The sequence below is a fragment of the Fringilla coelebs genome (genome assembly GCF_963513975.1).
Source record: "Fringilla coelebs genome assembly, chromosome: 21".
Lineage (NCBI taxonomy): Eukaryota > Metazoa > Chordata > Aves > Passeriformes > Fringillidae > Fringilla > Fringilla coelebs.
The window spans coordinates 2,021,933-2,034,276 of NC_140047.1; the positions used below are offsets into that span (position 1 = coordinate 2,021,933).

Sequence of the window (12,344 nt, forward strand, 5' to 3'; positions counted from 1 at the left end):
GCTTTCAGTGAGCTCGCACAGCCCCCTCAGGGACCTTGAAACTGTCTTTGGACTCACAACCTATCACTTCCCAAAACGTGGCTGAAATGTGCCACATGTCTTCCTGTGCACCAGGGATGTTGATGCCATCAGCACACCCTGAGGAATGTCTCCTCAGGAGCTGAAGCTGCACACCAGGAGCAATGGAAGCTCAGCCTGACTTGGGCATTCATTTGCTTCCGAGGTGGAACAGACACTGTCCTTCTGTCCCCTCCCTGCCTCTTCCTGCACTGCAGGTGGCTGCCCTGTTCTCTCTGGGAAGCACTTTGGTTTTCAAGCTGTGCTCAGCTCCTCTGGATCCAAGCGTCTCACTCCAAACTTCAGGTCTGGTTTCTTCCCCATGAAGAGCAAGGGCCCATCTCCTCTGGGGCTCTCACTGCTGCCTCAGTCTGCAAACACAAAGCCAAAGTCTCTGGAGTGTGGGTCAAAGACCATCCCACCCTGAGGCTGCAGACACCAAGTGCAGCAGAGTCTTCGTGTTTGTGCTCCCATTTCTGTGTATGTAACTGAGCTAAACATTCTGGCTGCCAGTCTGAGGGGATCTTACAACAAAATGCAAGCAAGATCAGTAAAGTCTGTATTGTATCCATGTTTTCCTCTCATGTGCCCCAAGAATTTCTCCCTACCCTCCAGAGGAAATTCTCTAGTTCTTAGTATGCTTCAGTACGAAATGGTGCTGTGAAACAGGCTGTGAAGGAACAGTGCACAGTGAAATGGGATAGAAGAAGAAGCAGAAAGATGGAGAGACTGATGACCAGGCTGAGCAGAAGGATGGAAATAAAAACAAGGAAAACAGAACAGGCCATTTGCTCATCAGAGCTGGACTCATCACACCTAATTCTGGACACCTGTCAGACACACCTCTCTTTGAAGTGGCCCTTTAGGGCTCCTTTTACACTCAGGGGTGCCACTCATTCACCCAGGCAGAACTGGATCCTCTCCTAGAGTGAGAACCATCATGGTGAGAACCACCTAAATTCACCTGGAGTTCCTGACTCTCCAGTGATTTTACAGGAAGTGCAGACTGCCCAGCTCAGCTGGCAGCCCCTGCAGCCTGGGGACACCAGCACAGAGTGCAGTGACCCTGCCCTAGGCAGAGAAACACGAGTTGGAGCAGTGCCTTGAGGCACCCACAGCTCTGCCAGGCTGCTCTGGGGGGCAGCAGGACACACAGGACAGGGCAGAGCTGCTCTTGCTCTCCTCCATGTGTGCCAGCAGCTTGGGAGAGCAGGGAGAGCAGCAGGGCTGTGCTGGAGCCCCAGTGCTGTGCTCCTGTCAAGTCCTCTCCAGTGTGAGCAGCTCTGCCCTTCACTGCCCGGCACTCAGACCTGCCCAGCAGCAGGCACAGGCTGCTCAGTGGGCACTGTGGGCACTGCCCTGGCACAGGCTGGGGCAGTCCCCCAGAGCAATCCAGGACATGACAGGGCAGACCCAGGACAGCCTCTGGCACTGCCTGGGGAGCTCCCTGGCCATGCTGGGTACCCAGGGAGTGCTGCCATGCTCAGCTGCAGCCACAGGCTGGCCTTTGCAGGTGTGCAGAGATGTGAAGAGCACGAGGTGCCTCACAGGTCACCAGTGACCACGTGGGACACATCACCTTTCTCCCAGCATCTGCCACACTCATTGCTCTTGAGCCAACGTCACCAGTGTCCTCAACTCCAAACATCTGTGGGTGGGCAAAGGAAAATGCTGGATGTTGCTTACTAACTTTGCTCATGGTTCAGGCCCTCCCTGTCTTGGTGAGGGATAGGTAGGGGGAAAAACCCTCTGTATTTCCTCACCATAACTCTTTTATCTATTTCCTAATAATAGGGGATTTATTATATACAAATATCTGCTGGCATTCATGGGCATTAATGAGATTTGTACATTTCAGCCTCATCTTCCTTATCAGGCAGTCCGTGAACTACACAGATCATGGTTCTTAATTTTTCTTCATGCCTCCAATCCTTTAATCCAGGTTCAGCCTAGTCCTCCTTTTGTTTTTTTAGGCCTAGATTGTAGGCAGGGCATTATATGGCAGCACTCGACCTGAACAAAGTACTCTAAAGGGAGTCAAAGCTGTATATTGTTCAGTGTAATTACAGAACAAATTCCTCTGCCTGGTGTTCTGCTGTTCTATTTCTGCCTTTCAGCACCCAATTTACATTCTAATTGCTTCTCCTCACTGTGTAGCTACTTTATGAAGCTATAATCTCTCCTTATTACCTTCCAGCCTCCGGGCTCAGCCCTCTGAATGACTCAAGAGCCAGTATGTCCCTGATTTTGCTTCTGGAGGCCAGCAGCATGTTCCCTGGCATCTGTCCCTCGTGAGAAGGGTCCAGGGGAGGCAGCACAGACATTGAAAGATATCAGCCCTTTGCATTAGACAGGACAAACCAAACTGGGCTGCTGAACACATGAACTGAGGGAGCATTTGACCCATACTGGCCTCTTGGCTCTCTGCATCCCTGAAATGAAACATTCCCTGACCAGGGACAAACCACTGCCATGCCTGAGTCCCCAGTCCCTGCATCCTGTGCCACCAGTCCTGCTGACCACTGCAAGGTTCCTGCACTCTCAGACTTCAGAGATGTTGGAGCAATGCTGTTTCTTGGATCCAGAATCCCAGACTTGTTTAGGCTGGAAAAGACCTCTAAGATCATCCAGTGCAACCATCTGAGCCATGTCCCCAAATGCCACATCCACGTGTTCTCTGAGCACTCCCAGGGATGGTGATTCCATGCCTGCCCTGGGCTCAGGGTGCTCGAGAGCCCTTCTCATCTAAACCTCCCCTGGGACAACTTGAGGCCATTTCCTCTTGCCCTCGTCAGTTGTTCCCTGGGAAACGAGACCGACCCTCACCTCACTACAACCTCCTGTCAGCCTGAAGGCAGCAAAGCGCTGTCAGGGCACCTGCAGGCCCTGTGTGCCTTCAGTGCTGTCTGCAGACACAGCACACCCAGAGCTGGGACCACCAACGCTGCCCACAGGGCTCCTGCCTCTGTTCTGGCTTTGCCCTCGTCCCACAGCTGCACACGGGGAGGGAGGGGAGAGCTGTGAGCACGGGGCTGCCAGGCACCACACCCGAGAGGCCACGGGAGGGGACAGTGCAGGGCACTGCAAGGCACAGGGGGGACAGTGCCTTACACGGGAGGCGACAGTGCCTTACATGGGAGGGGACAGAGCAGGGCACTGAAAGGCACAGAGGGGACAGTGCCTTACATGGGAGGGGACAGTGCAGGGCACTGAAAGGCCCAGAGGGGACAGTGCCTTACATGGGAGGGGACAGAGCAGGGCACTGAAAGGCACAGAGGGGACAGTGCCTTACATGGGAGGGGACAGTGCAGGGCACTGAAAGGCCCAGAGGGGACAGTGCCTTACATGGGAGGGGACAGTGCAGGGCACTGAAAGGCACAGAGGGGACAGTGCCTTACACGGGAGGGGACAGTGCAGGGCACTGAAAGGCACAGAGGGGACAGTGCCTTACACGGGAGGGGACAGTGCAGGGCACTGTAAGGCACAGAGGGGACAGTGCCTTACACAGGCACAGCCCTGGGGCGCTGCAGAAAGCAGCTGAAGAAGACACGGACACCTCGCTGTCACTGCACCAGTGAGACTTCAGCAGGAGGCAGCCAGGCACAGGATGGGACTTGCAAACAGAGCAGGGAGCAAGGAGAAAACAGAGTTTACCAAGAGAATCCTGAGCTAGGCAGAGGGGATTTACCCATTCAGAGCTCTGATGTGACAGGAGCCAAATCACAGATACTGCTCCCTCCACCCTGTTCTGTGGCCAAAGTAACCAGGTGAACAACCACAGGACCACAGACTGGTTTGGCTGGGAAGGGACCTTCAAGCCCATCCAGTGCCAGCCCTGCCATGGCAGGGACACCTCCCACTGTCCCAGGCTGCTCCCAGCCCTGTCCAGCCTGGCCTGGGGCACTGCCAGGGATCCAGGGGCAGCCCCAGCTGCTCTGGGCACCCTCCCAGGGAGCCCTCAGCACCACCCCCATGGATCATTTGCAAAGAAGAAACAAGCAGGAAGCTGCAGGTAGCACCAGCTTAAAACTTGCAACAGCTCAACCCTCAGTGAGCTGCCCTTGTCCCCTCAGCTCCTGTGCTCAGTGTCACCCAGAGCTGTAACTCCAAATGCTGCATTTCAGTCCCAGAGCCCAGAGCAGGAACAGGATGGTCAGGAACAGTGTGGAGAAAGCAGAACTGCCATGGACAACCAGCAAGGACAGACCCAAGGTCAGGGAGTGAGGGCAGCCCTGCCCTGAGCAGAGTCCACTGCTCCTCGGGGTAACACAGAGTCCCATTACTGCACAGAATCCCAGTGCTGTACCAGAAACACAAACTCACACCTTCCGCTAACAAAGAGCTCTCAAAGTGTCAGAGTAAATCACAGATGATAAATAAAGCAGCTACTGAACAACGCACAAAGCCTGCACTAAGACTTGCCAGCAGGAACTGAAATGGAATAGAGGAACCTCGTGGATGAAGAACTCAAGTGACACTATTAAAATTAGGACTAAGACTAAAATAAAGAGCAACATAAGAACTTTGATTAACATTATTACAGAAAGGAAAATATGCTTTTCCTCAAGCCTCTTGTCCTCCCATGCCACTTTCCTCAGGGCCTGCATCTGCATCTCAATAGAGCAGCTGTCTGTTGGAGAGCACAGGTCTGTCAAAGAGGATTTAATTGTTCTTAAAACTGTGTTAGTTCACTTGAATTCAAGAGGGGAAAAAAAAAGAAAAAATCTGCCAATATAAAATGAATTCTGCTTCTACATTCTTAAATATGCTGAGTGCTATCTTTGAAACAGGTTTGGCTTTGAAATTTTAAAATCATCTCTTATGTATCAAGACAGGAAACAAAAAACAGTGACTGAGAAACAAAGCATTGGAATGACTCTTAAGAATTCTCATTTGTAGGTAGCTGAGAGGGAACTGAACACAGCTGCTGAAATGGCAAATTCTTCTTCTGAGAACACATTTCAGTCCTTTGCAGAACTCCGGGAGACACAGGCACAGGACAGGACTTGTGTGGGCAAAGGCTCTGCTGCCCTGCTCCATGAGAGCCACCCCTTTGGCACCAGGGGGGGTTTAACCTGCTGGGGGAGCTTATGCAGTGAGGATCCTCTGCTAGCTCTGGATAAAGGCAATGAGCAGTGTGATGGACTCTGAGCTAGCACGGCACATTCCCTCTCTCCTATGGAAAGGAGCAATATGCACAATATACCCTGAGCCTCTGTGCTCCAGCCTTTGAGGGATGACTGTGTTTGTTGAAGTGAAATGACTGGGGCTGTGGGAATGGGGAGCACTGAGAACCCTACAGACACACATTGGGGTCAGCACCAGGCAGCAGCACAGAATTTAATTCTCTGCTTGCAGCGAGTCCAAGTGCCCAGCTTACCTGCATGGGACTGCATGTGCTCCAGGAGATTGTTATAAAACTGGAACTGGATTCCACAAGCTCCACAGGTGTAAGGCTCTGTTTGGGAGAAATCAGTTCAGAAGAATTACACAGAGTCTGCAGGGAAGCAGCACAGGTGCATACCTCAGTGTGTAAGCTGTGGGCACAGCGAGCAGGGCAGGGCCGGGGCACGGCTCTGGGCTGGGCTGGGCACCTCCTCCTGCTGCACTTCACTGCCAGGGCACAGGCAGAGCACTGCAGGAAGCCCCTGCTGCCGTGGCTGGGCATCTCAGGGACCTGCACCAGGGCTTCTCCTGGAGGCTGCCCACAGGCCAGGGTCTGCTGGCCCAGGCTGCTGCAGCCTGCCTTGAGCGTGTCCCTGCTGGTTTTGTGCCTGGGAGTAAAGCCTGCCGCACTCATCTTCCATCCAGTTCTGTCCAATTCCAGTGTCTGCTGCCTTTCCTGAGTGAGACAAGGAGCACTGCGTTGTGACAAATGCTGCAGTCAGAGGCTGGGGTGGAGCAGTGCCACGGGGGAACTCAGCTGGGGCTTTGTGGCTGCCACCAAGTGCAGTGACACCAGGGACCGGTGGGTGTCATGGGGCTGGGTGGCAGCAGGATGCCAGGGAAGCAGAGGTGAGGGCAGGAGGCACAGGAACCAGGCCTGTGCCTGAAGGCCAAGAGCAGAGCAGGAGAGCCATGTGCCAGAGCAATATGGACCAGCTGGAGTGAGGAAAGAGCTGGGTGCAGAGCTCCCTGGTGAGCTGAAAGATACATTTAGCCCTGTTCTATGTTGAAAGTGCATTTCTTCCACTGAATTAACCTAAAAGCAAATGTTTGCAGCTGCATGTCTAAACAGTATCAGTAAAGTGCATTGGTTGACAGATGTGATCTTTAATTAAAGTGCTGAAATTTGGGAACACTGCAGTTTGCCTCTGTCCCTGCAGCCACAGCAGCACTGCCACCTCTCACTGGGACATTTTGTCCTGGAGCAGCAGAATGGACAAACATGTGGCATATGAACAATTGTGGATACAAATGCCTGGCACACACACAGAGCAGGGTCTATTGCTACAATATTTCAGAAGTCTAGATCTGAATTCAAAGGGAAAAACATATTCTCTATCAATGAATAAGCAGAAGCACCAGCACCCAGAAGAGAAGAGCCAGAACCCAGGGAAGCACAAGGCTGCCCATACCTTGTGAGAAGTCTATCTCAGGGAGAAAACCCCAGAATCCACCTCAAGGCTACAGGAATCCATGAGGAAAAACATGATTTGCATGAGCAAATCTCTATAAGCTGTACTTTTATGCTGTGAGGTCAAATCTTTCCCACAGAACCTAGAGCCTCTGGAATGATGGAGCCAGCTCTGCCAGGAGTTGTGCTCAGTGCTTTAACTCGCTGTGCCTGCTTGTGATGCTGCTCCTGGGCTTGCTGCAGCATGAAAGTTTGGAAATTCAGTATTTAAGTAACTGTGCTTGTGGAAAAAAGAGAAGACTTTTACAGCTGAGTGGCACATGGGGATTTTAGTCCTTGGAATTAGCAGGGACTGGCTGTGTCTGCTGAAATCATCAGTAGTGAGGTAGTTGTGGTACAATGCCACAAGAGGTACAGTGCAATCTAATTGTTTCGACTTGTTTTAATTGTCAGAGAGGAGAAGGCTCCCAGGGGGTGCAAACCATCCCTCTTGGGCTTGTATTTCAATGCCAAAGACCTGTGTTACAGACACACCTGTGCCTCTGCTGCTCACGGAGCCCAGACTGCTCAGATGGAAACGCCTCAAACCGAGGGGGCCTGACTGCCCCTTCAAGGGTCAAAATTAACCTGTGAATATTCTAATGAAAGCAGCTGCACTTGTGAGAGCCTGCTGCCTGCTGCTGACAGGCCCTGGCAGCTCACAAGAGCTGTGTGACCCTCTCTCTGCCCCTCTGCTCTGCTGGAGCCCCTGCCCCTCCACCAGAGGGGAGAGCAGACCCTGCTGTAGCTCTCAGTGCTCAGCAAGGCTGCCAGCTCGGGTGTCACCCTGCAGTCCCCTGGACACTGGCAGCTCTCCTGTGCCATCCACACCTTGGCAGACACCTGCACTCCCTTCTGCCACCCCTGCCTGCAGTGCAGGGGAGGAGCAGTGGGGGAAGCCCTGCTCACCACTGCAGTGCCAGGGCCCTTCTCTGCCCCCACACATCCCCCACCTACCCTGGGAGCAGGATTCCAGCACAGCACAGCTCTTCCCCAGCTCGGTTTCAGCAGCAGGCAAACCCCTCCATCAGCCAGCACTCTCCAAGCTGCACATCTCCCTCATTTTGCTCTCCTGTTTCACTCACACTTCTTCCTCAGCTCTCTTTGTCCCCCTGAGCTGCTTCACCTCCCTCCTGCTGTATTCTCAGCTATTTTATTAGCACAAACCTGTGCTATTTTTCTAGCTCTCTCCTTGCCTGGCTCCCCCTCACCCCTGCCCAGTCTCTTTTGGGTTCTCCCATCCAGCAGGCTGTGACCACCAACGTCTCCACAGCTCTTCATCTCAAGCTCCTCCCTCTGGCACCACAAATCTCTGGATGATCAGTGCACTCAGTGAATTGGTAAAATCTTTCATTTGTGATTCTTAGAAAAATTGTGTTGATTTTCATCTCAATTCCAAAAGAGACCCCTTCTGTTCTACTCCAGAAATGTCCAGCTTTGGAAACAAAATCACCACCTATTTCAAAAGCTAATTTTATGTTCTGAAAATGTCAAAGCTTCTTTTAAATAATTCTGAGACAAAGACATACAGAAGTCTAAGTTTACCACAAAAAAACCCAAGCCATGTTAAAAATAAGCATAAAATTTAAATTCACCCAACAATTCCAAAGTATTTCCCGGGATCAGGGGAAGGGATGCTTGGGAGGATGTGCAGAATCCCCACGGGAATGGAACTCACTTCACTTCCCAGAGCTCTCTCAACCCTCATCCTTCTGAGCTTTCAGCTCCTGAGCCCCTCATGCTCCAGAGTGCAGAGCTGGGAACAGTCAGGCTGGAGGGAGGGTGGGATGTGCCAGGGCTAGAAGAGGAAGAGGGATCTGGAAGGTGGAGAGAAGAAAGAGGCAATCTGTATCCCAAACCAGGGAAATGTCTGTTCACCTGGGCTGGTAATCCAGTAAATCCTTCTCCCTTTGATTTCTCTTGACCATGAACTGGAAAAGCTGTTCAAACTGCTCTGCACGTGCATCTGAGCCATACCTGTGCCCCGTTCTCCTCCTCTCCCACCACTGCTAGACCTCTGCTTGTCCTTCCTCCCAGGAATTTCAGCTCTTCCTTGCTCAGCCTTAGGGATCTGTTCTTCTTCAGGTGGGCTGAGCTCAGCAAAGGGTCCCCAGGTCACCCCTTTTGCTCTCTGTCCTTCTGCTCCCAGCTGCTGGTGGTACAAGGGAAGCTTGTGCTGCCCACATGAGCCCCCTGTGCTTGGGGAGGTGTTTTCTGAGAGCAGCTTTCAACCAGCAGCTGTTGAATCCTCTTCAGTGTCCAGAGCCACACAGAACTAACGCTCACATCTGGTTGCACAATGTAAAACATCTTTCCCCCAGGCTATAATTAGACCCTTTTAGTAGAGCTTTACCCAGTGAGCAAGGCCCAGAGCAAGGCAGCAGCTGTGTGAGGCAGGGCAGGGGAAAACCAGTGCCTGTGCTTAAATAAATCACTCTAATTCCCATGTTAACTCTCATTGCCACATCTAAGCCAGGGAAAATAGCAGAGCCTGGTCTGAAGCCAGGAGTGAACAGGAGTTGAGAGCTTTAACAGAAAGTTTCAGCAAGTGCCCGGAGGTGCTTGTGCAGTGACAGACACCCAGCAGGGGCCACCATGGCTCAGCAGGGACAGCCCCCCCTGCTGCTCTTTCCTCAGCAGAAGAAACCCACATTTCAACACTTCTGTCCACATGTTGGTGAAAAACAATTGCAGAATAATTGTGAGGAGAACTTCTCAGCATTTCCACCCAATGTTTCCATTGGCTTTAGCTTGACTAACAGTGAATTGCACCTTCTCTTTGACACAAACCCACGAGACAAGGCAGGAGAACCAGCAGCAGGCTCCTACAAAAACACCAGCACACCCCAAAATCAGTGGAAGTTTCTTGAAAACAGACCTTCTGTCATTGCCAGCCAGCCCAAACAGTAAGAGGTAACAAGGTGCTCTGCAGTATGTTTGGAAAAGGGGAGTCCCAAATTCACCACCCCTTGTCAAATATCTCAGCCTTAATTGGATTTCTCTTCCTGCATGAACTTTTCTGAATAAAGCCCTTGCTTCTCTCTCAGGTTTGTAAGAGCAGAAGAACAGCTGTCCTGCTGCCTGCCATGGCCATGCTCAGGGTGTGGCACTCAGGGCTGGCTCACACTGCCAGGCTGGCACGAGTCACCCCAAGCCCCAGTGCCAGGAACCAAACACTGCAAGGCAAAGGAAGAAGCTCCACCTGCTGAACCATCAAAGCCACAGGGCAGAATCTGCAGCAGAGACCCCCTGTCCACCCATCCCAGCCCTGCTCACTCCCAGTTTCCAATGCCAGGCCACAGGAACTGACTCTGTGCAGGTGTTTACTGAGCTGAGCCCTGATCACAAGTTTTTCTGTGTGCCAATGTAAGTTAAATATGGGTTCATTTTCAAATCTTGGTCTCAAAACACGCTCACAAAAAACTCCCTGAAGACTGAACATGAAGTGATTTGGCAGCCCCAGACTGAACAGAAACACCCTGGAGGATTTCTGTTGCACTTAAATCCGACACCAGAGCCACAGAAGTGAGGCATTTTATTCTTTGACACCTGGACTCATAATAAAAAAGCATTTATTGATGAAAATTGCTCAGAGGGCAGGGCAGCAGGGCTGCAGGAGGGCAGTGCCTGCCTTTTGCACCACAGACATCCATCACACTTACTTTGTAAAAGCGGGAAAGGATTTGAAATCAGGGGACTTGCGGTTTCTGCAAAAAAGAAAGAGATTTAAATATTGAGACTGGCAGAGACCTCGCTGCATTCTATACAGCTCTGCCCATCTGCTCCCTGCTTCTTATCCCTACTCCACACTTCCAGAGCCATCCAGGGCAGGGCAGGATGGGAGCTCCATTTAACACAAAATCCAATGTGTACAACGTGTCCCTTTTCTCTCCCTTGCCCAATTTCTCATGGCCAGGGTTCTGCATTTTTCCTGTTCAATTTAAAATGTCCAGAGATTTTAACACACACCCAATACTACAGCAATGGAAACAAGGGGGGAGGCCAGCAAAGAAAAACCATGGGGCAAGAAACCCTTTACAAAGGCTTGCTTTGGTGCTCCAGATGCAAATTCCCAGTTTCACCATACAGCTTCTTTAAGCTAAAGCTGGGAGGGAAAATCAGGGTGTTTCACTCTGCCTGGATGCCAAAGGAGAGACTTCCCAAGCAGAGCAGTTACTTCAGGCTGAGAATGCACATTTCCTATGCAGCACAGCTTGGAGGTTGCTTTCTGTAAGGTGTGACTGAAAGCTGAGTGCTGGCTGCCCCTTGGGCAACCAGGACTTGTCTGCATCCAGCCCCAGTGACATGGGGCAGAAGCAGTGATCCCAGCACCTCAGACCATGTGTGGTTTCCTACAGTCCCCAGGTAAGGTCTTTTAGGGTCAGACCCTGCAGAGGGGCAGAAATCATTAATTATTAATGTTAAATATTCAGTCACGGACGCAGAGCATTTCCAGAAGGGTCCCAGTCCAAGGCTGTGAGCTGGCACATCCCTGACTGAGGCTCTCAGGGCTCTCTGACAGACCTGGCCTGGTTTCCTTGGAAGGAAAACCACCCCCAGGAACTGCATGGGTCAAGCACAGTGAGCCTTCCTGCTAAACATCCCCGTGCTGAGGACCTGAGCTGCTGGAAAGGGCTCCAGATGGCAGGGCCAGCCCCTCAGGAATGGAGATGAGGGCATGGATGATGCTGGGCAAAAACATGACTGGACTGTGCTGCAGAAAGGGGATGCATGGGAGACACCAGCTCAGAGGGAATGCTGCTGATCCCTTCACACACTGTGATCAGCCAGCAGGGCTCCAGCTGCTCCTGCAGCTGCTGAGCTCCAGACCTGGGGCAAGATCTTCACTGAAACAGGTCCCTAATGTGGTGCTGCTGAGCAGCTGAGCAGGGCAGGCTCCTCCAGGCAGCCTCCCCTGTGTGTGCTGGGTCCCTGCTCCCTCAGGGAACACACGTGTGCCCAGGGCACTGCCCAGGGCTCCAAGCACTGCAGGGCTCCTGCAGCAGCCCAGCTGCACCTCAGCTTTTGAGGGACAAACCCCAACTTCACTGTCCCCCCAGAAGAGAATCTGACCTGGAGCAGGCACAGAGCCCAGCAGTGGCACAGAGCACTTAAAGCAGCCCAAAGAATTCTCAGCACCACCTCTGGCTGCTCTCCAGCCAAAAGTGCTGACACAGTGTCCTTGCTCTGCTTGGCTTCCTACTCACATGGAAAGCACTGTCAGTATGAAACAGCACTTCAGCTACTCAGTACAACACTGGTTCATGTGAAGGAAGACCCTTAGGATTTTTCTGGTATTCATATTTATAATTGGACAATTTTTTTATCCATGCATTGCCAGGTCCCTGTTACAGCACAGTCACTTCCACTAAAGCTACCTATCCAGGCAAGAATCATAGAAATGCCAGAGTGTGACTGATTAATGACAAATCACCTGCACTGGGGCTTTGTAATCTCTCCCTCCACAGATTCTCCAGCGAAAATGAGAGTTCAGGTTTTTCTGCCCACACTTTGCTCTCCCAGGGGCTGTCCTGGCCACGTCCTGCCCAGCCCCAGCCCAGTACCTGTGCTTGCAGACTGCAATCCTCAGCCCTGTCCCTGCCTGTGTGTCCCTGTTCTGCTGAGTGCTCCTTGCCTCAATGCTTCCACATAGATTGCCTCAGTTCTTCCC

General features: G+C 52.0%; 1 protein-coding gene across 14 annotated transcripts in view; it reads right to left on the reverse strand.

Annotated features, from left to right (window-relative positions):
* ZNF618 (zinc finger protein 618) overlaps window positions 1-12,344 on the reverse strand; it is a 149,481-nt gene that overhangs the window by 9,281 nt on the left and 127,856 nt on the right. For 13 of the 14 annotated variants that reach the window (XR_014616672.1, XM_084219917.1, XM_084219915.1 and 10 more), the window contains one exon: window positions 5,438-5,515. Coding sequence is in view for 13 of the 14 variants with exons in the window: in XM_084219917.1 (XP_084076043.1) it covers window positions 5,438-5,515 (78 nt within the window). In the remaining variant the exon portion in view is untranslated. Of the gene's footprint in view, window positions 1-5,437; window positions 5,516-10,335; window positions 10,381-12,344 lie in introns of all 14 variants that reach the window. The other variant, XM_084219916.1, reaches the window with a different exon arrangement.